We start from the raw sequence: 27,196 nt of genomic DNA, 5'->3' as shown, positions 1-27,196 counted from the left end.
CCAAGCGCGAGGCTGCAGCCAATCAGCGGCGGCCCGGGTGGGGCTAGCAACGTGCTCGAAGCGGATTAGAGCCATGGTTAGCTGCAGCCTGGGCAGGCGACTAGACCCGATCGGGGAGGGTGTTTCTAATTCAGGTTCAGGAACCGGGAGTGGAGCCGCTGCGGTGGGGCCAATAGAGTGGGGCTAATGGTGTGGGGCTAAAGGTGTGGGGCCAACCAGAGCCGGCGGTTGGGGGGATGTCATCTTTCTTCGGCAGGCACGACTGCTGCGACTACGACTGTGCGCGATGCGCCAGGACGATGGCTGACGAGGGTGGAGGAGGGAGGAGGAGGAGGGTTCTGCAGGCGGGGGATGCTGTGTGTGAGGTGAGGGTACTCTGGGTGCTGTATATAATCCGCGGTGGACGATCTTTTTCTCGATTCTTCTCTGGCCATCAATCAGTCAGTCTCTCAGTTCTCTCCTCTCTCCTCTCTTCTCTCTCCTTCTCTCGATATTTCCTGTCTTCTGCTTCTGCTCGGTTCTGTTCTGTGTGTTGTTTCCTCTTCTTGTCGATAATTCTTGTTCTATATTCTCTTCTTCGGTTCCACACACATCCTCCTCTGAGTGCTGGGTGCTCGGGAGTTCACGATACGATACATACACCTGACGAATTCCTTCTACTATTGTCCCTTATATACATTACGGACATTCTCTCCCGCGCAATTGCATATACACCACCGCACTTCTACTATTCTACTATTCCCTTACTTGCCTCCCTGCCGCTGAGAGAACGGCACGCGAAAGAGCAATACCTATTATATACTCAATTCTCAATTCTCAATTCTCAATTCTCAACACAATGCAACTCTTGCTCGTCCTAGCCGCGCTGGCTTCGCTCACCTCCGTCGCCCTGGCCGCCCCGCCAGGCTGGTCTCCGGATTCAGCCCAGTTCTACTCGACCGTGGCCAAGGAGATCGAGGCCGCGAGGAAGTCCCACAAGGATCCTTCCCGCAAAAACTGTGACTTCTCGCGCGCCAAGCTGCCAGCGCCCACCAAGCCGCTGCCACCCGTGCCTCAGGGGCAGAAGCTGTTGCATGTCACCATTGGCAGGGGGATTCAGGTAATTCTATTCTATTCTCTTCGATTCTGTTTTATATTTATTCTTTGTTTTTATTCTGGTCACTGCTGGAAGCAATAAGCGATTTTTTTGCTTTTTTTTTGCTTTTTGTGGATCCCTGTGGATTTTCTGCAGATCACGAGCAGAGCGAAGATCTCTCTGCACGGAATGCAGAGAAAACCAGAACTACCAGAATGATCCCTCCGAAATATATATATATATATATATAAGATCTGCACATACATTTCTCAGTACTAACCCACGCCCCTTCAACAGAACTACACCTGCGCCTCCTCCTCCGCCTCCGACACACCAAAAGCAACCGGTGCCCTCGCAACCCTCTTCGAAGCCACCTGTCTCGCCGCGACCTTCCCGAACCTCCTCGCCCTCCTCCCCCGCATCGCCCTGCACATGCCAAAGCCCACCTACCCACAATCGAAATCCTCCCCATCAACACGCTCCCAACCAGACTCCAACTTCAATCTCGACCTCGACTTCGACTTCGACCTCGACCCCCTCACCTTCGGCCCCAGCAACATGCCCATCGCCGGCTACCACTACTTCGACTCTACCGGCGTCCCCGTCTTCGACCTGCTCGCCGACGGCCACTCCGCCGTCGCCAAGGTCGCTGACGTCCCCGCCCCCAAGGATGCGCTGAAGGGCGTCGGCAGGCAGATGTTCGGTGCCGTGGCGTGGCTGTACCTGGCCGCCGTCGACGGGAGCTCCGGCAAGGCCAAGAGCGTGTACCGCGTGGCTACGGCGGGGGGGAAGGCGCCCGCCACGTGCGACGGCTGGAAGGGGAATGATGGCGACGGAGGCGTTTTGAGCGTGGAGTATTCGGCGGAGTATTGGTTTTTTGGTTAGTGGGGAGTTTTGTTTATTTTACCACCCACCCACCACCTTGGTTCCGACGAAAAAGAAATGAAAGAAAGAAAAAGAAAGAAAAGAAAAGAAAAAAAGGATTAAAAAGAAAATAAATATAAAAAAAACCACACACACACACATACACACATACAAAAAAGGGAGGTTGGTTTCCCCACCTACCTACCTACCTACCTACCTACCGAGGTATTGGTATTTGCTGGGCCGTGGGGTGGCTTTTGCGATTCCAGAACAGAGCAGAACATATTTTACATATCTTACTCTTTTATGTTTTTTTTTTGTATATATATTTCACATTTTATATTTTCCTTACCATTTTTTTTATTTATTTATTTAGTCCTTTTCCCGCATTCCAGTTGGACTGGATTGGATTGGACTGGATTGGGTTGGGTAAGGTATCTTGACGAATACTAGTAACTATTTATCATGGATCGTATTTTTTTTTTTTTTTTTTTCCCTTCTCTTTTTCGAGTTTTGCTCGGTAGAGATCGATAGATTAAGTATGTATGTGCGGTAATTTACTCCAACCCTGAAATCCTTTCCTCGGCTGGTTAATAAAAGTTACTAGTTAGTAGTTGCCAGTGACGTAAAATGTACCAATCCTTTCGTTCTCGTCTACTCTACTCTACTCTACTCTACTTACTTCTATGTTCTACTGCGAATAATAAACAAGGAGAACTAACTAAGTACTGTTTGAAGAATCGGAGTTGTTGAAAAAGTGGGAGTCATTCCAAGGCTTGAGTCGAGGAGGGGGAATGTGGTTTTGCGAATGTATACTAGTATATATATATATATGTGTGTGTGTGTGTGTGTGTGTGTATCTAAATGTGTCAAAGGGGGAGATTAGAGGTGCCTATGGGGGTTGTGTTCTATGGTTCCCATGGTTCCCGTGTTCCTAGTAGTGCGAAGGGGGAAAAATGAGATGGAATACAGCAGGAGATGTAATATAGATTAGGTATATAGATATATAGATATATAGATATATATATATATATATATATATGCGTAGCGAGCGCGTCCTTCCCGGGAGTGTGGAGCAATGAAAAGAGTAGTTGACCAAGTGCGTAACTAGTGTAGTTGCGAATGACAAACGAAAACATCGTACAGTATACAGTATACAGTACAGTACATATATGTATATATATATAATAAGGACGTGGGATGGGGGCGAATGGAGAGCGGGATATCCATGCCAGCCCAGCCAACAAACAAACAAAGGAGAAAGAAGACATGTAATTTTCGATACGGAGTACAGCACAATGTCCAGCTAACTAACTAACTAACTAACTAACTAACTACGGGGAAGTGGCTCTAGAAGTTCTCCTGCTGCCAATCGCCGCTTCCCGCGCCATTGCCGGGACTGCTCCCGCTCCCGCTACCGCCACCGCCAGCTGCGCCCGCCGACCCCGCCATCGCCGCTCCACCAAGCGAACCCAGCGCCGCGCCGGCCGCGTGCTTCTCGATCTCCGACGTGCTCATCACATACAACATCACGAACAGAAGCACATGCAGCGCCACGCAGTAGGCCGCGAACAGATTCCTGCTCGTGCGGTTCGCGAGCACCATCCGCGTGATGGAGAAGATGATGCGTTCCGGCACGCTCATGCGGCGGTACGCGCGCGCCGACTCCCGGCCGCGGAAGGCCGCGAAGGGTGATATCTGCGCCTCGTATGCGGACTGGTAGCGGTCGACCGAGCGGCCGTCGGCGGAGTCCGCGCCGAGATGCACGGCGTGGGCGTTCGGGGTGTTGCCGTATGCGGACGCGGAGGTCGCGGGCTGCTGCCGCTGTCGCTGTCCGCCGCCGCTTCGGTTGTAGGTGGACACGTAGCGCGTCTTCTCGTACAGGCTGAGGTTATCCTTCTGGAGCGAGGCGACTTCCTGGCGGAGCGATTTGACGATTGCGTACGTCTTCGACAGCTCCTCTTCCAGCTCGGTGTTCTTCTGCTTGAAGCGGTCTCGTTGGGCTTGGACCATTGGCAGGATCCCTGAGCCGCCGCCCACGGGCTCGCCGGCCTTGATGGCCTCCATTGTGTTTGCAGATGCATGTGCGTGGTCAAAGCCGGATATGATTGAGGAAGTGGGCGACGGGGCTCGCCCTCTACGGGAGGAGTGGGGGTATCTAGACGCGTACGTGCCGGCAACCGACATGGCAGCAGACGGGAAACTCGATGCTTCTCGTTGCATCTGGAGAAGATCGTTTTCCAGGGTGGACGCCAAATTCCGCGATTTTTGGAGGTCCGCGTTTGACTTGGACAAATCCTTCCGTAGGGCTTCGAGCTGATTCTGTAAATCTTGATGGGACACTCTCAAAATAGTCAGCTCATTCGAAAGTTTCTTATTCCTACTTAATAAGAGCTGCTCTAAGGAGTTCTCATTCGATTTGCCGGAGTCGTTATGAGAAATCAAATTTGGATCCTCCGTCACGTCCTTCTCATCGTCATCCCCAGTAGAAAACTCAATGGACTATTTTTATTTAAAAAATTAGCCCACGAATAGAACAAAAGAGCTATCTTGCGCTGTGCATACCTTCATGACTTCAAGCTCCCGTCGGATATCTTCGTAATCTGCGCATTTATCCAACTTGGATTTCAATTCATCTCGTTCAGCCGTTATCTGCAGGTTCTGTCTTTCTATCTGACGGAGTTTTCCTTCCCATGAATGTCTTTCCGCATCTTTTTCGTAGCGGGCAGAGTCGAGCTTTCGCAAAAGAGACGAATTTTCCGCTTGCAACCGTAGGAATGTCGGGTCATCTTCGAGCGTGCGGTGTTTGTACTCGGACTGGGAATGTGATACAGCCTGCGCAAGCTCCAAACTCAATTGCTCGTTCCGAGCCTCGAGCTCCGCCAATCGCTCGCTGGTCTTCTCCAGTTCTGACGCGACGATTTCAAGCTCCGCTGCGGTGGCAGCACTCCTTGATGTGTCTTCACCGTCCGTTCGGTCCAATCTTTGATTTACTTCGTAGCTCGCCTTGATTTCCTTGAGTAAGCGTTCATGGTTTTCCGCCTTTTCCTCATAGTTCTTCTCCTTAGACTCCCAATTACTGGTCTTCTCCGCCAGAACCGCTGCCCAGGATGCCTCAATTTCCTGGATTCTTGCATCCTGGCTTTCTTCAAGCTTTCGTCGGAGTAATCGTTCTTCCTCCAGTTTCTTTTCCGACTCCTCCAATTGGGACGTAAGGCGATTTGTGCTCTTTCGCAGAAAGACTATCTCGGATGTCAATTTGGGAACGGTATCTTCGGACACGACTAGGGAATCAACGGATGCTTCGAGGAGCGGATACGGATCGGGGGCTTCCGATAACGAGGAGTAAAGCTGCAAAAATGCGGATGAAGAAGCCTTGCCATGGTTGGTGAGGAGGTCAATGAACGTCTGGTATGCTAGATGTTGCTCGATGTCAGTGTATAGTGACATTGAATCTAACTAGGGCACAAGCCGAGGGAGGTTCGCATACATTTCAACAAGCCTTTGTATTCCGAGAGTTTCGTAGAATCATCGAGCTTTCGGAAATCTTTGGTTTTCTGAGCCAGATCTTTTCGTTGCACAAGAGAGTCTCGTTGATGTGCTATGATGTCTGATGCGGTAGTGTCAAGTTTTGGCACCAGGCTCGTAAGGTCGATGCCTTCGTTGCCTTGTCAGTAAAAATCGTACACATTCAAGGGCGCGGATTCATCATTATCATTACCTCTCCATACTGCAATAGCCTGCTGGAACTTGTTTTCCTCCTGGGCGAGCTTTTCGGATTTGGCAGGTTCCTCTGCCTTACTGGTGTCCGTCGATGTACTGCCATCGAGGACGCTCTCAGTTGCGACGAGGGCATCCATGACGCTAACTCTGGATTTGCCGGTATCAGGCGTATTATATAACCATAGCAGAGGGAATAAATCAAATCCTCAGACCACGATCGATCTTGTGTGACGATTGCATCCCTTGCTCCCATTGAAGTCGCCAGTTTGTTGATATGCGCGCAATACGATGCTGAGCCCGGATCAACATTGTTCCGCCATAACCTGTTCCCTCCGCCGGGGAGATAGCCGCATTCAATAAGCATGATAACATTTCAACTCCCCTCGATAGTCAACAGTGATAGGTACTTCCTCGGTTGCTAATGTTGACGGGGAGGGGTCGAGATACTGGACTAACCCTATACGATGAGTTCCGACGACGATACCGATAACCCCCGCAAAAGACGGCGCATAGCTGCTCCCGAGACCAGTCCGTATGTGCTTCGAGAGCTCATAGATTCAGTTCCGGTTGCTGGTGACGGGCCCGAGCAAGATGCCTATATCACCTGTGTAGAATATTGGAGTATGTTGGGGTGTCTCCCCCCTACCAGATCACTATAGGACTGTTATTGACCACTCTAATAGACGATAATCTCTACATCGGAACCTCTGCTGGAGAGGTCCTACATTTCGTTTCCTTCCCTTCCGATTCGCAAGGATTGGACGAGCCGTCCTTCATTTTGGCTTCCAGGCTATCCATCACGCCATCACAAAGCAGCCTACCTCCGGACACACCTCTCGGAGTGCAGCAGATACTCATTCTACCTTCTACATACAAAGCCTGCATTCTATGTAATGGCGTCGTCACATTTTACTCGCTCCCTGAGCTAAGTCCGACCTATGGAACTACAAAAGTAGGCAACTGTAAATGGATTGGGGGGCTCGATCTCAATGAATCACATGAGGGTGCAGACCTGTTTGATCCGGTGGTTATGATTGCAGTTTCCAACAGAATAATGCTTGTGAGAATTGGCGACGAACCTCGAAGAGTGAGAAATATTGAGTTCCCAGGGTGTCTTGCATCCGCTCGCAGAGATACAATTGCATGCGTTGCAGATGCATATTCCTACTCTCTATTGGAAGTGGAGCACCGCCAGAAGATCCCATTATTTCCAATTTCTTCCTCAGAGGAAAGCTTTGAATCTGGTCATGTGGAAGACATACCAGTTCGAACTGACACCCCTGTTCAAGGAAACCAACCTCCATCGATTTCAAATGTCCCAGGACACGGTAGAAGCGCGAGTCTAAATACACTAAGTAGCATTGGGCACATCCAACCAAACCCACATCCAAACTTTCCCGAAAGATCAAGCTCCATAACTCAGGAGTCCTACATGAAGAATAGGACTCTCCCTGGTTCGCCAGGCTCCCCTGAGAAAAAATCTCCTGATTCATCAGGACCATCTTCAGAGAACGGTGGGCCAGGCTCCGACGGATCGTCTCCGTTATACCAAAAGCCATTGCCACCCCCGCCTCCGAAACAATCGACGACGCGACTCAAGCCACATGTCGTATCACCAACCGCTTCCGAATTTCTTCTGGTTACGGGCACTGAGCCGTCGGAGCCTGGTGTGGGTATGTTTGTTAATGTCGAGGGGGATGTGGTTCGGGGGACTCTTGAGTTTCGCAAATACCCAATGGCCATTGTAGTCGATGACGACAGTAACGAGGGAAACCATCCGCGTACGAGTGACGAAAATCAGAATGGGTATGTCTTGGCAGTTATCAGCGCTGACGACGACGAGGACAGCCGAACATATCTTGAGGTGCAGAGGTGGAATGCAGTTCCAGGGGAACGTAGGTTACAAAAGGCATCGGTAGAAATACCCTCAGCCAGCCCATCTCCCGGCGCGGTTGGAATTAAGCGTTCTGTCGGTGCCAGCCGTGCCTCCTTTTCAGAAATCGTCGAGGTGATGCGGATGGTTCGATTAAAGCTGTCCAGCGTAATTTCGCCAACGATTCCTTCAACACCCTTAGAGAATAGCGACCCGAGAACCCGGGCCTCCCTCGAACATCTACAAAAGGAAAGGGAGCTATTTGATAACCAGGACACCGACTCTGAGGGCCCAAAGCATCCTTCTTCATCGAGTGTTAACCGTGACTGGGAAGTTCAAAGGAACCAAGAAGAAGCCAAGTTTGCCCGTGGGCTCGCAACTGCCAACAGCAGTATACTTCTCTGGGAAGGAAACAAAATTTGGAGGGTTCTACGGAATCCGCTGGCGCTGCAATTGGAGAATTCTCTCGAATTGGCTAAGCAAACAAGTAGCACCGACGGGAATGAGCCTGCTATTGATAGAGAAGCCATTGTAGGTCTTATCCAAGGACTTCAAGATATGGAACCCAAAACAGAAACAGAATACATCGGTTTGCGTTACGTCCGACAGAAGGCAAGTTTGCTTCTCTTTGTTGATCTACTCTCCGCAAACGCTGCGTCTCGGGTCGAGTCGACGATAAAATCAACGGAAGATGCGCTCGTCGCCGGGGAGCTCGACCCACGAGTGGTTCTTCTTTTAATACCTCTACTTAAAGATGAAGTACTTCAAGGCCCGCAAGGGATCTGGGTATACAATGGCCTAGTCAAGGCGATATCATCGCGTTTCAGTCCACCAGATGTAGAAACAGAACATAAACTACCGAATTTTCGCATCGATGACGATATTCTTCACATGATTAGGCGTTACCTACTTGGTTGGCAGAAGAAACGAGGCTATGGTAGTGTGACAGATGAGACGTATGTGTTTAATAGTGTCGACGCTGCGTTGCTACATTTACTGCTTTATCTAGATGCGAAACATATTCACGAAAGAAATGCGCCACTTGGAGGTTCTCTGCGGTCAGAGCTGAACAAGCTTGTTGACAACTGGAAGGGTAACTTTGATAGAGCTGTGCATCTACTCGAAAGTTACAATAGGCTTTTTGTGCTTAGCAGATTGTATCAGAGCCAGAAAATGGCCAAGCATGTTCTAGCAACCTGGCGAAGGATAGTCGAGGGAGAAAAGGACGAAGGAGGGGAGCTATCGGGGCCAGCAGCTGATATTCAGATTCGAAAATATCTGGTAAAAATCCGAGATGCTCATTTGGTTGAGGAGTATGGTCCCTGGCTTGCTGCGCGCAACCCCAAACTTGGAATCCAAGTCTTTGCGGATGAGAGCAGCAGAGTGAAATTCAGTCCACCGCAGGTAATTTCACTGCTGCAAAAGCATGCTCCAGGGGCTGTCCAAGAGTATCTAGAGCACCTTGTTTTCACAAAAAAGGTATGTCTCACCCTTTTCTTTTCTCGCATGGCACTACTAGATTCCATCAGCTAATGGTTTTCACAGGATACCCAATACGCCGATGACCTTATAGCCTACTATCTCGACACAGTCCTCTCAATCCTCGAATCCTCCCCTGAAGCCCGCGCCTCGTTGACAGAATCCTACTCAACCTACCGCGCGCTACAAGCCCCAAAACCTTCTTATCTGAGCTTCATCACTCACAACCACCCCCCAGAACCGTGGTGGCAATCCCGCCTCCGCCTCCTCCAACTACTAGGAGGCGGCTCAACAACCCAATTTACCTCCACATCCCCTCCAACCAACCTTTCTTACTCCATCTCCGCAGTGCTCGCTCGAATCGAACCGTTCAAAAACGAGCTCGTCTCTGAAAACATAATCCTCGACGGCCGCCAAGGCCGCCACCGCGAGGCCCTCCGCCTCCTTACCCACGGCCTCAGCGACTACGACACCGCAATTCGCTATTGTGCGTACGGCGGACCAACCTGGTCCGCGCCACCAACGACAACAACAAGCGACACGGCCACAGCCGCGAGACAAGCTGAACTCTTCACCTACCTCCTCACAGAGTTCCTGCAGATTGCAGACCCCGTCTGCCGCGCCGAGCGCACTAGCGATCTGCTCGCGCGCTTCGCGTCGGTGTATGATATTGCGGATGTGCTCCGGTTGGTTCCAGACGAGTGGAGCGTGGATATCCTGAGCGAGTATCTGGTGCGTGTTTTGCGGGGAGTCGTGAGTAGCGTGCGGGAGGCGAAGGTGCAACGGGCGCTTAGTGCGGGATTGTATTTGAGAGTTGACGCGGGATTTGGGGAGAAACTGGAAAGCATTGGAGGGTGGGTTGAGGGGGAGACGGGAGTTAGGGCATTGAAAGGGAGCGGTGAAGTGAGGGAGGATGTTGAGCATGAAGGTGATAATGATGGGGAGAGGTATGGAGGTACGCCGGGGGATTTGGTTGGGGGGATTATCGTGGATGGGGACGGTATTTTGCGATGATCTTGCGATGAAACAAACGATGTTTGTTAAATGTTCTATGTTCACTCAACTTTTACCCCTGAAACCTTATTTTGTAGATTGTTTTGTCTACCACACACGACAAACGTAGACATATGTTTTACATCGTGTATATACATAGTACATTGTGCGTACAATGCTACCAACTGGTCAAAAATTTAACAAAAAATATGTACACACACACACACACACACACAAAAATAAATATATATAACACTCTCATCAACCACAACAGCCAATCAATCAACATCCGGCACTGGCAGCCCGTCTAACAACCGAACCCGCATCCCCAACTTCTCCATCGCCTCCCTGGAATTCCGCTCGCGCAACTCCTTCGCCTCTTCCTCCGACACCAAGACAAACTCATGCTGAAGCACAAGCGTACCCAGCGGCACGTCGTATTTCTTCGCCATCTCGGGATCCGTGAGCGGCTGCAGGTCGACGATCAGGGATGATTTCACGCCGAAGACAGCGTCGGAGGATTCGTATGGGTCGCCGCGGACGTATAGGGCCCTATCCGGCAGTGATTAAGCTGGGGTAAGCTACAGTTGGGGGATGTGAAGGGGGGGGATGAGAATGGGGTCGACCCCGGGCGTCGGTTTTCGATCGATCCATCCATTTAGACACTCCTCCTCCTCTTCGTTTTCTTCTTTCCCCTTAAAAAAAAAAAAAAAACAAAAAAACAAGGGAAACAAACAAATGAAAACAAAACAACATACGTAATCAAACAATCCCACCCTTCCTTCCATAGCATGAAATGCATATGCGCCGGCCGATACGGGTGGCGCCGCATCTTGCCCAGAAACCGGCCGACGGGTCCATCGTGCGGAATCGGATACGACACGGGCTTGATGGCCTGGAACCAAAACCTGCCCCGCGCGTCCGAATACATCACCCCGCGCCCATCCACGGACCGTCCCCCGGCCTCCCCCTTCCCCTGTCCCTGTCCCTTCCCGCTCGCATACTGCACATCATAGTGCCCGCTACTGTCCGTCTCCCAGATATCGACCCTGACGCCCTCCAGCGCGCGGCCCGCCAGGTCGCGCACGCAGCAGACAACCAGCAACGGCTCGCCGGCAGCGTCGCGCGAGAGCAGGCCGCCATCGGCGACGGTGGGTGCGTCGTGCGTGTGGAACGGGCCGAGCACGGTGCCCTCGGTGGCGCCGGGGGGTTTCGGGTGGTCGATGGCGTCGACCAGCAGCGAGAGGCCGAGGATGTCGGAGAGGAGGATGAGCTCGTTGCGCTGCGGGGAGCTGATCTGGCCCGCCTCGATGAGGAAGGCGAGCGCGGCGGACCACTCGGCGGTCGACAGGCGGGTTTCGCGGGCGAAGTCGTGCAGGTGCGTGACGAGGCGGGAGAGGAGGTAGCGGAGGCGCGGGGAGGGGCATTGGGCGTTTATGAGGTTGGTGTTTGTGGTTATGTTTTCTATTGTGAGGTCTTTGAGCGGGGGTGGGGCGGTGGGCGGGTCGGGGGGGTTGGTGGGGTTGGTGGGGTTTGGGCTTGAGGAGGCCATTTTGGGGGGAGGAAGGGTGTTGGGCTGGGCTGTGTTGAGGAACTCCCTTTGCCAGGTAATACTAATCTGTATGCATATGTGGAGACACGACGAGTTGGAGATGTGTTGTGCTACATGACAGGTTTGTGATGATGCACCGGGATATCAACAGCGCTAGCAGTGTCTTCGTAAGAACAAGCAGCGGGGACGATGACATCGCCCTCCATGTTAAAGCGGATATCAAAATCAGATATAAAAACATCAAAAACACATTAATCGGATAGGATGTAAACGCGATAGAAGCCCTCTTGTCCTTCTGTCTTCCCCCTTGGCTCTACTACACTACATTGCGGAGCCAGCAATTTACGGGGTCAACCACCACCACCACCCGATCAAAGGTATGGAGCAAACTCTAGCTCAGGATAAGTAGTGTTAACTATTTCCATGGTAAAGGGACCACGAGTGTGTGTACACATGTGCATGTACAGTGCTATACACAAAGTTTGTTGTAGCAAGATAGTTGGGTGTACGAGGAACTGGATATCAACTTCCCAGCTCTCACGGCTGCAAATGGATCATTTGAATAATTCCACATCATCCTCTCTTCTCTTCCCTTCCCTTCCCACTTTATCATCACAGATAAATACCGCAGAATCCAACAAATGGCTAAAGAACTTTGGAAAGGGGAAAATAAAAAAGGAAATACAGAACAAAACTATAAGAAGGCCATTCATTACACAATAACAAAAAGAGCAGAGTAAAAAAACCGAGCTGGATGATATTGAAATCCATATATTCTCCAAAAAAAAAAAAAAAAGGCTAAAAAGGCTTTCTCAAATGCAAACTTCAGACCCAAACCCCAAGCCTAAAAACATGGCTCATGCCATCGTTCAATTCATTCAAAATCCATTCAACCATCCATACAACAAAAAAAAAAAAAAAAAAAAAAAAAAAAAAAAAAAAACATAGAAAACAGAAAAACCCTATGGTGCAGTTTTCGGCTTCGTTTCGCATGGCCCCTCCGCTCGACGTCGGCAATAAATGTAGAAAGATGCCAACTGCTTTCTTTCTCTTCCTTTGTTAATACGGAAAGTAGACAATAAGTAAAATGCGCGCCCCGAGTGAAGGAAGGAGGGGAGAAAAGTGGTATCAATGACCTAACCGCCTGAACAAACACTAGAAACAAGACACAAGAGCAAGATAAAACAACAGAAGCAGTATCAGACAACATCATGAATGGATAATATGGAAACAACACACATATATAATATATATAGACAAGCTGGATATCTTCGCAATAAAAGGGAGGAGTTTCCGTTTCATCATCTCAATCTATCGCGTTCCCTCTCCCCCTCTCTGTCGCGCGATGACTGCGCTGTCGCCGCCACCGCTGCAGCAAGGTTATGCTTGCCCATCGTATCCCGAATAGCTTGAGTGAGAGGGTCTGTTGAGTCGCCGTCATCCATTTCCGTATCTAGCGGAGTTTGTGTTTGCATCTGCGTTCGTTGATGTTGGTGTGATTGCAGATGTGTATGGTGCGGTGAGTGGATATGTCCGTGAGAATTGCTATGGGACCGGTACATATCAGCTGCCTGCGGCCCGCCCGTTGGGTCAGCATGCATGTTGTTTTCACTCAGCGAACGGGGTTTGGAGGAGTTGTGGGGTTGTGTTTGCGGGTCGGATGCGCGGCGGGAATTAGTATAATTGTTCATGTTGGAGTCACCGATGATGGGGATCGTTTCGGTTCCGATAGCTGATCCCGGGTTCGCACTGACGCCGCCAACAACATTCGGCGTCTCAGCGCCCCGCTGGCTCCTACCGGCTTCTGTCGATGATACAGATGCTGATGCCTCCGCTTCCGCCTCCGCATCCGTTTCCACTGTCATCGTTTTATCATGTGCTTCGCCCTTACCACCACTTTTGTTACTTCGAGGATGCACAGGGTACGTCTCGCGTAGCTCCTCGACCTTGACTTCCTTCCACGAGCATTTGGCGTGTTTCTTCGTGCAGCCCATGCAGGCAGTAAGGTTCTTGTGACAGTCCATTTGCAGGCGGCGACAGCGGTCACAGGGGGGTAGGATGCGTTCGCCGCGTTGGAGACCTTCCATCCGGCTCACCATCTCGACCTTGTAGGGCCCGCCGTCGTCACGTTCGTAGTGGTTGGAGGATTTTGGTTGGGGAAGGAGGGAAGTTGGGGTGTTGGGGATGGGCACAGGCCCGCTGCCTGTGTAGGCCCCTCCGTACTCGCCTGGGTCAGAGGCGCGCGGCCGTGAGCGGGAGGTTTGGCGTGCTGGCGGGGCGGGGCGTTCTACATCTTCTTCATTTTGGTAGCCCCGTGTATGGCGGTCAGCTGTTGTGAAGAATTTTTTCATCAGCTCCGCGCGTGTGGCTGGGGAGGCGCCCTTGATTGAGGTACCATTGATTATGGTAACGTTGTCGGTACTGGAATGAGGGAACATGAACTGCGCTGCGGAGAGAATGCTGGTGTCGTCGGCCGGGGGTTCACGTCGAGAAGAAGAATTAACCGCGACGAAGCCCTGTGGGGAGTGCGGGCGTGAATGACCATTGCTTGCATAGGTCGTACCCATTCCATTGCCATTAGCTTCCCGGAATGGGCTCACAGACTGCCGTTGTTGCGCACTCAGTGACATATCATTTTCCCTCCTGCTCACAATTGCACTTTTGCGGTTTTTGAATCTATGGTTTAACTGCCTAGCACGAGCGGACACTATATACCAAGTTAGTTACTGGCTACAATAAAATAAAACAGACAATATTTCGATTTTCTGTTTTCAAATAAAATATTTTTTTGTTTCCTGTGTGGTTTTCAATTACCTTGATCAGCCAAATTAATAATCTGCCCCAGATTCTTTTCCAAAATTTCCAAAGCGCCCAACTCTTTCTCCTCATCCTCAACAATGGGCTGCGGAGGTATAATCTTCTGAGGAATCCCGGACTTGATCAGGATATAGTCCTCCTCTGAAATTTCTACGCGACTCTGCTTGGTGTATATCTGACAGACCGGTACTCCATTGCGGGTCTTTTCAAGGGTGAATTGCTCCGGTTTGTTTTTCGCAAACTCAACGATATCGAGCCAGGATACGGTTGTCCCTTCCTTCCCATGCGATTTCAGCACTTTGGGGGGACCGTCGAAGAGACGCTCGAAACGAGAAACAAGGATGGGGCCGAGAGGACATGCGCCTAGGTTTCCGGCAATGCTCTCGTGACGTTGGAGGACACCATCGTAGTCGTTGATGATGCGGAGGATGGAAGGGAGGGTATCCTCTGCGGAGACGAGCGGGATGTTATGTGTGTATTGGCGGGCGAGGTAGTTGATCTGGAGGTGGTTGGAGTGGGTTTTGGGGACTTTGGAGGAGGAGGATGGGTGGGAGTAGTCGCCCGATGGGGATCTGGTGCGTTTGCTGCCTGTTTCTGGAGGCATCGTTCTTGACTCCATTACGACGGGGAAGATGTCGACTCTGGGATCAAGACGAATTAACTTCCACGCCGCTTCCCAAATGCGAAGCAGATGTAGTTATGTCTTCATATCATACTCTGCTGAGAGGGACCAAGGAAGGGGGCGAAGCAAAAAGGTGGGGGTTTGCGGGAAAGGAGAACGTTGAGTAGTCGTGCGACAAACTCAAAGGAATAAAAAGCATACCAAAAAAAAAAAAAGGGCAAGAAAGAAAACAAGAAATGCTGGAGTGTGCTAATGGATTGCACAGAGGCAACGAGGAGACTAGAGAGAAGGGAACAGTTGCAGGGAGGAGTTGTTTATGTTATAGTTTGTCTGCGCGGGTAGTTCATGAACTCCGAGTCCTTTGGGAGGGGAGGGGAGACGAAGAATCGCAGGGATAGCGCAGGGGGAAACAGAGAGTGAACGGAGTTGAAGAGGAGAGAGATGAAGTAGAGGAGGTAGAGAGGGGTTGAGAGAGCGGAAGAGGATTGAGGGGGGTTGAAGAAGAAGAAGAGGAAGAGGAAGAGGAAGAGGAAGAGGAGGCTGAGGTTGGAGCTGGGGCTGAGATATGTGCGGAGGACGAGGAGAGGAGAAAAAGGGAGGGAGGAACGGGGAGGAGGCGCGGGGAGTGGAAACAGGGCCTGGTGGGCGGTGGAAACAAGGGGACACCGCCAGGCCGAAGAGGGCGCGGGAAGTCAGAGCTGGTGACAGCGGTCCTTACAATTCAACTACATGGCTAGCAGACCCCCTGCAGAGTCACACCACCGGCACTGGGAGGGATAGCAACGGCAGAAAAGAAGAAAGGGAAAAAAAAGAAAAAAGAAAAGAAAGAAAAGGACACCAGGGGAGCCACCAAGCGGCGTGATGTGTGCAGTCCAGTCCAGGCAGTGCAGGCAGTGCCATATATACATACAGAGTGCAGCGGCACACATTCCAGGGAGGGGTGGGGGAAGCGCTGGCCGTTGGCCCTTGGGTGTGTGACCAGAGTCCAGAGCCCAGAGTCCACAGTCGACAAAGCCCAACAGTCCAGCCGGGGCCACGAGGGGTTCCGAGGAGTGGGATGTGCGCGTGGTGATAGCCAAGATGGCTGCAGTGGCAATACTAGCCCATTCTCCTCTCCCCTCCTCGCCCGCTGATTCGCCGGGATTGCAGGACCCCCGGGGACGGGAAGTCGGTATTTGGCGGTACGGCGTATTACTGCGGGTTATGTATGGTTCTTACGGAGCACCGGGGGCATGGTTTGGGAGGACGGGCTCTCAGGAATAGATAAGTATGTTGTGTTGTCTGTCCACTCGTATTAACATCTATCTATACGGCGGATGACCCTCCGTCATGCTGGATCCATGGGTCTTGCCCGATATTTCCACCCCCTCCCCTTCATCACGTTGACTGTTTCGGAGGAGGAGAGTTGACTGTGACATTGGCCTGAGGGTGTGGGTGTGGGTGTGGGCGTGGGCGTGGAGGGGGAATGGGTGTGCGGCTTGGGTTAAAACTTACAAAGGCCCCAAGGGGGTTGCGAACCACGCGATATCTCCGTCGCTCCGCCGCTGACTGATATATGGCGCCATGTCATGCTGTTCTGTAATTTTGACTTTCCATACCGGACCCAAGAGGCGATCCCGCCCGGTTAGTTCCGCTGCACCCCAACCACCACCACTCGCTGGCCTACTCTGTAGCCGACCTCCATTCTAAGTGCCACTTCCAGGTTCCAGGCGCGGGGGGAGGGAGGGGGGGAGAAATATTGATTACAGGACCGAGACAGCTCTACGTATGGATGTATGTTACAATTACCGTCGTCCTTGGGATGAGCCATTTTTTGGAGCCTCTGGCTTGGACGGTGGCATGTTTCCATCCATACGGATTATATACAATCTTGTCCCGAGGCAGACTAACTATCTGTCAACCTACGCTGGACATCTGTATTCCATCTGGGGTGGCAACTCGACACTCCACTGTGTGTTGCTAGGCCAGCTGTCGGTCCCTGGTTAGGAATGCGTAAAGAATAATACGCTCCGTCGGTCAAAGGGGCCACCCTGATGGAACTCCGCACCCGGGTAGCCAGGCTGGTTTGTTACATACATCGTCAGCAACCACTCCGGTTTGGCGGCGTGGGGTTGGAAATAGCCCAGCTGGCATTTGCGACTCACAGGAGATTGGGAGTTGGGGGTCGGGAATCCGCACGGCGGAGATATAATATAAATACGAGCAAAAAATACTCTTCGTCGACGGGGTTGCTCCTCCCTTTTCTCTCCTTGTTTTGTCTGCGGGAGGGAGGGGAGGAATTCCAACGTTGGACAGGCCGTAATATTTATAGCATGCTAGTACCAAGGTACATAACCGTACCATACAGGCGGCGTGTCGTCCGGGGTCTGGTCTGACACAGCCACCACAGCCACGACGCATCCAGCCCCCAACTGCCGGATCGGATTTGGTGATACAAGGACGAGCCGCGCAACCATCGACTAAAGTCACTAACTAACTAGATACTAACTAACCGCCGAAGCAGCAGGGGGAAGACCCCAGAGAGACCAAGAGGAACAGGCAAGTTGAAGTCTATTCTTGCCTTCTATCTCGGGATGACTGGTGCTGCCGTTGCTTGGCGATCATATCGCGCTCCCACCCCCGCAGTGCGTCTTGAGCAAAACCCAACGAAGGAGGTTGAACATTTACAAAAGACGACCATCTCAGAGACCCCGTGCGGAGATCTTGTATGCAAGTCCGGGCTTAGATGAGGCAGAGAGACTGATAGATAGACAGTTGATGAGCTGTCTCTACTCCATGCGAAGCTCCTGCAGAGGGGAAGAAAGACGATGCCTTGCTCTGGCAAAGATATTGCAACAGGCAGCCTTCGTAATCATTGAGTGATTGTGAGCTTCTCAGGCACCAAAGTTCTGGCCTTCGTTATATCCTGTTTCACTGGCTGCCGCTAAATTTTTTTTTTCAAGCTGCTTGCTAGAGCAAGCCTCCAGCCTAGAATGTACTGTGCAACACTGTACAGGACAGGATGCGGGCTGCCGCAGGAGTCGCGACCAAGCAAGCCACTCACCAGCTGTAAGCCGCCTCCCCCACAAAGTTTCCTGCCAAATGTGACAGCCTGGAGCTTGTGGCTCGCTGTGTGAGAAGCAACACTGCCCTGGGCCAGGAAGTTTCAGAGAACATGGAGAAACGAAGCAGCCAAAGACGGTGACGGGCTCATCTGTGGGGCAACGGGATTCTGCCTCGGACATGTCTCATCCTCCAATGGCTGGCGGTGCTCGAAAAGCCTCCAGCGCAATTCGGTGGGCTTGAGTGAGCTGTCTCCGTGAGCACTCCTTTAGCACAGCGAAGGCAGCGAGAATGTGCCCAGTGACGTGAAGCTGCAATCGGCCCCTCCACCCTAAGTTTTCTATTTAAAAATCTTACTCTATCCCTTTCGATTTTCATCGTCTCTTCAAGGAAGACCTTTCTCTCCTTTTGACATCGGCAAGAAATCTTCCCTTTTATTTTTGTCGGCCGTTTGTTCTCCTCTACAACTTGGTACGTATAGGCCTGCGACTTCATCCCTAGCTAGACGAACTCCCAGCTGCTAGCTGGAGTCATCGATACCTACTATTTCGCTCCCCTTCAAAAGCTCTCCAGCTCTTCGGCGCTCACTCCTCCCCTTCAAAAATGAGGGTGGATGTTTCCGAAACCCTTTGGAAATGGAGGTGTAAGATGACGGATGCTCGACACAATGCTATTTCAATGATGCCCTCTCCGGACGGGTCTTGTGATGACCCAAAGTCCTCGGGACCTCATGAAAAGGAGCCAGAGCAAGGGTTGTCCGCGGTTGTTAAGACACTATACGAGGGAAGAAATAGCACCATGACCTACTTTGACTGGCAGGACTATCCACCACGACAGCAGCTCAGCAAAAAGGCCGCGAAGGAAAACGACCGTGTGGCCATTGTCGTTTACAAAGTCAAAGACCATTCCAAACCGGTGATGTCTGGCCGTTTTAGTCTAAAGTACCACTCTCTTGATATCCAAAGCCCGATTCTAGTCTCAGCGCTCAAGGATACCCTGAAGGAGGACGAAGTGTATCTCGAAGGGACGGAAACTGCGAAGTTCGAGGAACCTTTCAGCGCCCTATATTTTCGATCGGATGAGGTTATTGAGCTCTACAGGAAGGCAGAACAAGGCAGTGCCCTCAAAGCTCACCTGGAACTCCTGGCGAAGCTCATGGGAGACATTTTCTCTCAGACAAAATTCCGTGTTAAACGCTTGCAGGACAGCGGCCTTGTGTCATGGCGTCTCGCATGGACCTACTTTCCCAGGGGCTCCTACGTGTACAGTTGGGAAAACAATCGAGAAGTTCTGACAAAGGTTTTGGACGCCACATACGAAACAGAAGCGCTTAGGCAACACCTTTCCATCAGGTGCAAGATCATTATTTTCGATGGCGAGAACTTTATCTGGAAGGAAATGGCGTTGAAAATTCCAATGTTCGCCGGAAATTTGCCCATCACACAGCTTCCTCATTACCCGTTGCGGTTCCACGAAAATCCAGCTGCCGTCATTGCGAGGTTGAAGGCTAGGGCTACGAATGTTCTTGAACTACAGGGGCTTCAATATAAGACCTACACGGATATTGCAATTGATTCTGAGGGGAAAAGGCACAATGTACGCGACTTAAGATACCTGGTCAAGGCTTTGCGAAAGCTGCCGCTAATATTTTCTTGTTTAGGTTGATGGCAGAATCCTTATCGACGCGAGAGGATATTACAAATATCAATTGAAACAACCAATGAAGGAAATGAAAGACCCCGAATATCATAAGAAATTAGTACTCAAACGAGTTCTGAAGCCCGTGGAGGATGCGGATCCCAATGATCCCGCCTCCAGCCGAAGCACGCTCCTCGAGAATGGCTCGCCGTCTACAAAAATTTATCTTTCGGAGGAGGAACAACGCAAGAACAAGGAGGAAATGCTCGAAATTGGCGATGACATGGCTCTCCTACAACATATAGTTCACGGATATGCGCTGAGAAACAAAGAGTGGTGTATGGTTGTCTGATCTAGTTATAAGAAAGTGCTGTTGCGTAACATCAGCTGACGCTATTTTTTAGTGAATTTCTACGTTGACGAACTCAAGCCTGTGGAATGGAACGATGAAGCTTACGAACATCTAGTGTACGACAAGCAACAGAAAGATCTAGTTCTATCCTTTGTTGAGAATCACCATGGGACACAACGCCGGGATGATGACGTCATCGCAGGGAAAGGTTAGTTGAAGCTCATGCATTTGGAAGATGAAACTGCGATTACTAACTTAACTGTCTACTTCCCTAGGCCAGGGACTGAATATCCTCTTGAGCGGGCCTCCTGGCACCGGGAAAACACTGACTGCGGAAGCGGGTGAGTAAATGATACTCCTTCTCCAACACGATAAGAGCATGAAGGCCGCTAACTGAGCCATTTTTTGGCGTGCAATCAGTGGCCGACAGATGCCGCCGGCCACTCTTCTACCTCCAAGCGGAGGATCTGGGAATCCTAGCCAGCGAACTTGGCCCGAAGATTAAGAGAGTCTTTGAAATGGCAATCGAATGGGACGCGGTAATCCTGCTCGACGAAGCCGATGTCTTCATGTCCGAGCGCCATCCCAACGACATCGCGCGCAACGAACTTGTCTCGATCTTCCTGCGTGAACTAGAATACTACCGAGGCATCATCTTCCTGACAACCAATCTATACGAGACCATCGACACTGCCTTCCGATCGCGCCTCAATCTGCACCTTCTATTCAGCCCCCTCACTCCAGAGACGCGCGAGACCGTATGGCGGAAGTTCCTGGAAAGAATGCCGCCCATGGCGCCGCGCCCTGGCGAGGAGGCAGATGGGGAGCAAGAAGTAAGGAGTGTGATGAAAGAAATCACGGATGAGGATCTGAAGGAGCTAGCTATGTGGCAGCTGAATGGCAGAGAGATTAAGAATGCGGCGAAGATGGCCAAGTCCTGGTGCGACTATAAGGGGTATGATATGACGTTGTCGCGGATTGAGAGCGGGATTAAGGTCACGGCCCCCAATAGCCTGAAGCGGGATCATACAACGCCGAAAGAACTGTATGACTAGAGCGCCAGAGCTCTGTTACCTGGGTCGCGGGCCGAGATACTGACTGAGCTACTCTACTCCGTGTTGTTTCTCGTTCTCCTTTAGGAATTTATTGACCGCTAGTTCCCCATTGAATAGACTGCTCTGGTTATTTTCTTCCTTTCTTTTGTAATTGTTCTAGTGACATATATATGCTCTGTGGGGTAATTCCACACACACACAATCAGATCACTCTAAATCATACCATTGGGTACTTACAAGTAACACCCGCATGCCTCTGGTATGTTTCATAAATAACATATCCTCATCCCAGCGGAATCCGTATCAGAATTGAGTGGACGGAACGTCCGTCCCCGCTGCGAAGCTCATGGCCTACAATGAATGAATGCTATTAGTACTTGGTAGCCAGGCAAGAAAGCTAGCAAAGAACCACGACCCTTTTTTCTTATGTTGATTTCCCTTTACGGCTTTTAATCCCTCCTTGCATCTCTTGTATTTTCCACTTTGCCCGCGCTTAGAAATCTCCGAAATAACAGGAAGAGAGCGGGGGAACCATGGATGTGGTTAGTATCATTGCATGCACAGTTTATACATACTTCGTCGAAGTCAAGGAGGAAAAACACACCAAGCTCCCGAAAAGTCAACGCACTCGAAACATAAATCCACACACACCACCCAAAAACCAAAAAGCCCTTCCTCCGCCAAAACCAAACAGCATCCATCCATCCATCATAAATCAAACACACAAAAACAACCCACCTTTTCCCACAACCTCCTAACTCCACCCCGCCCCCCCGGCTTTAACTTCCCCAGGGCACGGGCACAACAAAAAGGGACAAAATCGCAATTCACAATCAACCCCGCTTCAATCATCGATAAACCTCCCCCCCCGTAAGCCCCGCAATCATGTCTGAACGCAGCTCCTTCCGGGGCGGTCCCCGGGGTGGTGGACGCGGCGGAGGTCGAGCTGGTGGTGCAGGCGGCTATGGCTACCGGAGCCAGCGAGGTGGCGGCGTGGGTGGCGGTGCATCGTATCAACATCATCAGCATCAGCATCAGCACCAGCAGCAGCAGCAGCAGGGTGGAGGGCAAGGAGGCGGGCAAGGCGGGCAAGGCGGGCAAGGCGGACAGCAGCAGCAGCAGGAGAAGCCGAAGAAAGAGAATATTTTGGACCTGACGAAGTATATGGAGAAGGAGGTTTGTGTGAAGTTCAACGGGGGGAGAGAAGGTTAGTTAGTTTATTTATTTTATTATTTGTTATTTTAGTATTTGTATTTTCTTTTCTCTGCTAGTTCTTTTATTTCCGCTTTCTTCTTTTATGGTTCGTGCTTCTTTTTCTACCTTTGTTAAAATCCGCCTTGATAGCGAGGGTTGCTCGTTTGCGATTCTCATCCGCGGTTTTTGAACATGGGATGATACTGAACATTTATTACCCCACCACACCTTTTCTGTTGAAAATGGCAACCATCGGTACTGCTGCAGTACCCACTCTCTCATCCTTCAAAAAAGTCCCCTATCATTTGTTTCAATGGAGGAGATCCTGAAACATGCTCCGGGCGGGCAATGTGGCCCCCCGCCCATACCACCTTCTCCTTACACCCAATATCACCCATTGCTATGCATCGTCCACCGTCCTATTGAGAAAAATCAATAATGTCGATCGAGCTAACCGAATCCATTCCCCTTCCAGTCACCGGCACCCTCAAGGGCTACGACCAGCTCATGAACCTCGTCCTCGATGACGTAAGGGAAGTTATGCGCGGTAAGTAACTACATATCGAATATCTTTTACATCCCTTCCATCAGCCCTCATCTGCTCCAGCCAGCCAGCCAGCCAGCCAGCCAGCCATCCCAAAGTTTCAACATGGACGAACTAACTATATTTAACTCTACCCCCTCCCTCCCCCTGGCGCAGACGACGAAGGTAATCAAACAACCCGCTCCCTTGGCCTCATTGTTGCGCGTGGTACGTTGCTCGTGCTCATCTCGCCCGTCGATGGAAGCGAGGAGATCGCCAATCCGTTCCTGCAGGCGGGAGACGAGTGAAAGCTACGTTTGTTGTTTTTTTTTTTTTTTTTTTTTTTCCAGTTCGACTCGTTGAGTAGTAAGTAGGTGAAGTGGGGGGAGAGGATGTGGGTGTGAATGAATGATATAGATCGGCTTGAAAATTCTTAATGATGGGGTAAAATGATGCCTTTCCGCCCTCTTGTAGCCTTGGGCTCTCTCTCCCTTACTCGTTCGTCTGCTTTTCTTGGTTCTGTAAATGGCGTTGCTTGCATCTCTCTGTGCCGTTGCTGGGATTTAAAAAATGTATTATATTATTTATTACCCTATCGAATAATTCCCTTTCTGAACTATGCGATAGTTACTGTGATTTTGACTTTTTTTTTCTCTTGTTTTTTTTTTTCCTGGTAGAAACTTATGTGATATTATTGTTAACAAACTATCAAGTATACAATTATAAACCTCATTTGCATTAACTAACTTATTTGCTACTCCATATCTGCGTTGTTGAATGCCGTATAACTATCTCCCCACCATATAAGAATTTACCTATCTGGACCAAAGATCGCGCTGTAGATAGCTAGCCCGTACCCAGTGAAAAACCAACCATCACAAGTTGACGGAAAGACTCAACAACTAGATGTCCTCCTTTCTTTTCTTGAGTTTCAATTTTTCTGTGCCCTGTTTTTCTTTTTTCTTGCTTCCCTTCCTCCGTCCAATCCTATCTGATAATCACGCTAAATCCCAACTCCAATCGGAGTCTAATCCAACACCCCAATCCATTTCATGATTCCCTGAAATCCAAACCCTACCATCCCCATCCCGCACCATCCCCAAACGTGAATGAAGAGACGGGTATATTTATTTATATATAATAGCGGTGTGGGGTGGGTGGAGATGTGGGAATGCACAACAACAACAGAAAAAAGAAAAGAAACACCCAACAGCTCATGTCGATAAATCGTACCAAAAAGCCTTAAAACCCACAGAGCAAACTCAATATTCACCGGTCTTAGGCCCTCCTCGGATGTTTCGTCAACGCTTGGAAGGATGATTCCACCGCCTTCTTCAACTCCTTGTAACTAACAATAAAACAACTTTGCTCGTCTCGACTAACCAGCGTGACCTTTTCTTCGGTCCCTGCATCCAACTTGTTCAGGCAGGTAAGTACATGCCCCAGGTCGACAACCGGTAGATTTTGCGCGTCAATCTGGTGAAACACATAGTCGCGAAATAGTTTGAGGACATAACGCTCTCCATTTTCGGCCCATTGGGGGTCGTGGTCGTATTCGGGACGTTCATTGATGAAATTGAGTTTGGTAAGCAAGCGAACGAGGCGCCCATTTTCGAGCTCCCGGCTGAGATCGGAGGTGAGTTCGTCATCGAGGTGGAGGGCGGAGTCAAAAGTAGATATGAGCTGGGAGGAGATGCCGGTGACGAAGAGATCGATGTTGCGTTCCTGATCTTTTTGTAAGGCGCTTAATAGCCAGAAAATGGAATTCTTCAATTGAGGAGTATATGCGCGAGTAAAATGTTCCATGGCTTTTGTCGGATTGTGCATGACGGAGGGTGAGTTTGCTCCCAGAGTGATAATCAGTTGGCCAAAATTTACTAGGTCTTGACTTTGGAGGTCTGTGATCGACCGTTGGGAGTCATGTTGTACAACGTCCAGAATTGCACACGCATTAAGCCGGATGCGATTTTTCCCTGTCAGCAAAATTTTACTAGGATCGATCACTCGTGCTGCCAACCCTACGCTATGAATTGCCTTCAAGGCAGATGCAATTTGAGTTACATAGCTCCATAGGATTTGCTCGGGGATATGTGTTCCGGTTTGGCGAGCCTGATATCGGCTGGGACCACCAAGGTGGTGTTCCGCCAACGTTTTTGACAAAGGGTGGTAGTCAGTGACAATTATAAGGGAGCTGTCCTGGAAGCAACGGGTTGTAAAAGCGTCATGGACTGTGACTACGCTGCCGTTGCATACTCGTTTCCAATTTTGGACTGATCGAATGGCCTTTTCGCTGGTCAAACGGAAACCTGTTTAAAATGACATAAGCCGTGGGTCGATAGGCGGAATATTTTGTTAAGCAAACCTTCGAGTCTCCTTAGAGCGTAGAAGTTGCCATCTTTACTCGATTGAGCCTTATATACCCAACTAGGGTAGCCAAAAATCGCCGCATTTTTCTGGTAGGAAAGATCGAGAGGCACCAAGGAGTGAAAATGGTCTAATTGTGTCGGAAGTTGAGAGTCTTCAGGGAATTAGCAAGGCGGTGACGGATTAGAATAGGGATTAGTTGTATGCTGCAGAGACATACTGGGAAGAGTCTGTAGTGTAGCCGCTGCCTTCTTTTGTAATTCCTCCCGGAAATCGTTTGGGAGGAACAAATCATGGACATTCCTTTGGTAGCCTAATATATTTGAGTTATGTGGCCCGATGGGTGCGTAGAGATGGTATTGAACCTATCGTGCGTTAATATTGCAAGTTGGTCTACAGGCCAAATGAAAAGGACATACCGGTTGTTGAAACGTGTTTTGGGGTCCGAAGTACGCTGCTGCGCCTAAAGCAGTGGGATCGTGGGCGTATGGGTTTGGCGTAACTTGAGGGCCCACTGCACTCTGAGTTGTTAATTGGGCGGTGGAAGGTCCGATGTAGGGATCGAAAGCGCCTGCTGGTATTCCTCCATTGCCGTTGCCCTGTAAAGTGTCCTGAACATGTTAGTACCCGGCGGCTGTGACAAATAGTATAATTATACGGATTCGTTCGAATAATAATAAACAAAAAAGGGTGATAATGATAATAATTGAAATATCCAAGCATACAAGGCTAAAATGCTCCAATCCACAGCACGCTACAGAGGTGATCTAGGGATAGGAAATTTCAAACAAAGGGGAAGGGGCATCTTACCACTTGTCCTGTATCGAATCCTTGCGGTACAAAATCTGGGATATCTGCGACAATCCATTCCGGAGTAGAAGTATCTTGGAGAACAGGAGGTGTAGAGGCATTCGATCCTGGGGCCCGCTGTCAATTAAAGTACGCTACAATTGCTTGCTCTAGGGAGGTAGCATCGCACGTGAGATTATGCCTTTGGGAAGAAACGGAGCTGCGCTGGCAGCCTTTGGGGAAATGGTAGTTGTGGCTGCGGGCTTTTTGGGTCCCGCTGAGCCATTCAAAAGCGAAGGGGTAAAGCTAGGCGAGTCGACATTGAGTCGTTTCTTGCTGCTGCCAATATCAGCGAACCGAATGAGCCCTCAGCATGAGATGCGACAGGAAATATTGCCTAGCGAACCTTTCAGTGCTGTGCGGGGCGTTACCCCGGTGCGGGTCATGGTTAAATGCGCAACCTTCAACACGATTCAATCAGTGACGTTCCGAACGAGACCCAAGATATTCATATGCGGTTCCTGGCACCTTTATCTTCATATCGACATCGGCCGTAAATTGTCACGTTACGGCACAGGGTGTCTTTCGCATTTTCTGGGGGTGACGAAAACAGTCAGTAAAAATATTTGCAGCTGCACATGCGTCTAAACAACGGGATTCATTGCTTAGGCAATCAACTGATCTAGGGAAAAGGCAGGGACCGTAGAGAGATGCATGGGCCCGGATACATACCACGACCTTTCAGCTTCGGCGACCCGGTGGTTCGTCTGGAATCGTCAAAGTTGGCCTTGCCCGCCGAAGCCATAACTGCAGATCCGGCACAGCTCAGCACCAAGCAGACTCCATTGACCCGAGAGAAGCAGAGTCCACCAAATCGGAACGTTTAGAAGCTACCGCAATGAGACGCATTCCAGATAGGCCGTCACTGAGGGGTTACCCAACTCACTGCGTGCTATCCATGACACGGGCGGTTGATCACGGTCATCGAGGATAGCATTTGGGGATCGGAAATTAGCGGGGCGAAGACTGCGCGATAGAACTCAAAGGAAAGGACAGAGGGAAGTGCAAGTCGCAGCGGTATCGGCCGCAAGATGATGTCGGGGGTTAACAAGCACACGAATCCGCGACGAGCTGTGCGCGCCTGATGCCGAGATCAAGCAGGGTCAGTGGACTGGGCTGAGTCAGGCCTGGACCAGTGGAAAAGTGCCCGGTACAATACGGTACAAGCCCAGCAAGTGGCT

At 50.4% G+C, this 27,196-nt stretch overlaps 9 protein-coding genes across 9 annotated transcripts; 4 read left to right on the top strand and 5 right to left on the bottom strand.

The window, feature by feature from the left end:
* Positions 1 to 838: 838 nt before the first annotated feature.
* On the top strand, positions 839 to 1,960 carry HCBG_01420 (malate dehydrogenase; the record flags this gene model as incomplete). Its single annotated transcript, XM_045428470.1, has 2 exons — positions 839 to 1,099; positions 1,373 to 1,960. 2 exons carry the CDS (start codon positions 839 to 841, stop codon positions 1,958 to 1,960), a joined length of 849 nt encoding a protein of 282 aa, XP_045290256.1.
* Positions 1,961 to 3,289: 1,329 nt separating this feature from the next.
* Positions 3,290 to 5,799, bottom strand: HCBG_01419 (uncharacterized protein; the record flags this gene model as incomplete). Its single annotated transcript, XM_045428469.1, has 4 exons — positions 3,290 to 4,441; positions 4,505 to 5,355; positions 5,430 to 5,597; positions 5,661 to 5,799. The coding sequence occupies 4 exons, from the start codon at positions 5,797 to 5,799 to the stop codon at positions 3,290 to 3,292; spliced, it is 2,310 nt and encodes a 769-aa protein (XP_045290255.1).
* A 327-nt stretch (positions 5,800 to 6,126) lies between these two features.
* HCBG_01418 (CORVET complex subunit VPS3) lies at positions 6,127 to 10,028 on the top strand (the record flags this gene model as incomplete). Its single annotated transcript, XM_045428468.1, has 3 exons — positions 6,127 to 6,283; positions 6,346 to 9,014; positions 9,081 to 10,028. 3 exons carry the CDS (start codon positions 6,127 to 6,129, stop codon positions 10,026 to 10,028), a joined length of 3,774 nt encoding a protein of 1,257 aa, XP_045290254.1.
* A 257-nt stretch (positions 10,029 to 10,285) lies between these two features.
* Positions 10,286 to 11,559, bottom strand: HCBG_01417 (6-chlorohydroxyquinol-1,2-dioxygenase; the record flags this gene model as incomplete). The annotated part of the gene is made up of 2 exons (XM_045428467.1): positions 10,286 to 10,559; positions 10,766 to 11,559. The coding sequence occupies 2 exons, from the start codon at positions 11,557 to 11,559 to the stop codon at positions 10,286 to 10,288; spliced, it is 1,068 nt and encodes a 355-aa protein (XP_045290253.1).
* A 1,301-nt stretch (positions 11,560 to 12,860) lies between these two features.
* Positions 12,861 to 14,980, bottom strand: HCBG_01416 (uncharacterized protein; the record flags this gene model as incomplete). The annotated part of the gene is made up of 2 exons (XM_045428466.1): positions 12,861 to 14,266; positions 14,374 to 14,980. 2 exons carry the CDS (start codon positions 14,978 to 14,980, stop codon positions 12,861 to 12,863), a joined length of 2,013 nt encoding a protein of 670 aa, XP_045290252.1.
* A 2,891-nt stretch (positions 14,981 to 17,871) lies between these two features.
* On the bottom strand, positions 17,872 to 18,222 carry HCBG_01415 (uncharacterized protein; the record flags this gene model as incomplete). Its single annotated transcript, XM_045428465.1, has 1 exon — positions 17,872 to 18,222. The coding sequence occupies one exon, from the start codon at positions 18,220 to 18,222 to the stop codon at positions 17,872 to 17,874; it is 351 nt and encodes a 116-aa protein (XP_045290251.1).
* A 466-nt stretch (positions 18,223 to 18,688) lies between these two features.
* On the top strand, positions 18,689 to 21,085 carry HCBG_01414 (uncharacterized protein; the record flags this gene model as incomplete). Its single annotated transcript, XM_045428464.1, has 4 exons — positions 18,689 to 19,636; positions 19,701 to 20,016; positions 20,083 to 20,238; positions 20,451 to 21,085. 4 exons carry the CDS (start codon positions 18,689 to 18,691, stop codon positions 21,083 to 21,085), a joined length of 2,055 nt encoding a protein of 684 aa, XP_045290250.1.
* An 885-nt stretch (positions 21,086 to 21,970) lies between these two features.
* Positions 21,971 to 23,110, top strand: HCBG_01413 (uncharacterized protein; the record flags this gene model as incomplete). The annotated part of the gene is made up of 3 exons (XM_045428463.1): positions 21,971 to 22,292; positions 22,755 to 22,826; positions 22,980 to 23,110. 3 exons carry the CDS (start codon positions 21,971 to 21,973, stop codon positions 23,108 to 23,110), a joined length of 525 nt encoding a protein of 174 aa, XP_045290249.1.
* Positions 23,111 to 24,080: 970 nt separating this feature from the next.
* HCBG_01412 (PAB-dependent poly(A)-specific ribonuclease subunit pan3) lies at positions 24,081 to 27,083 on the bottom strand (the record flags this gene model as incomplete). Its single annotated transcript, XM_045428462.1, has 9 exons — positions 24,081 to 25,108; positions 25,165 to 25,320; positions 25,387 to 25,531; positions 25,586 to 25,777; positions 25,977 to 26,083; positions 26,146 to 26,291; positions 26,362 to 26,416; positions 26,484 to 26,549; positions 26,688 to 27,083. 9 exons carry the CDS (start codon positions 26,758 to 26,760, stop codon positions 24,081 to 24,083), a joined length of 1,968 nt encoding a protein of 655 aa, XP_045290248.1.
* Positions 27,084 to 27,196: the final 113 nt, after the last annotated feature.

The sequence above is a fragment of the Histoplasma capsulatum genome (assembly GCF_000150115.1).
Source record: "Histoplasma capsulatum G186AR genomic scaffold supercont2.2, whole genome shotgun sequence".
Classification (NCBI taxonomy): Eukaryota; Fungi; Ascomycota; class Eurotiomycetes; order Onygenales; family Ajellomycetaceae; genus Histoplasma; species Histoplasma capsulatum.
This window is presented reverse-complemented; position numbering and strand designations above follow the sequence as displayed.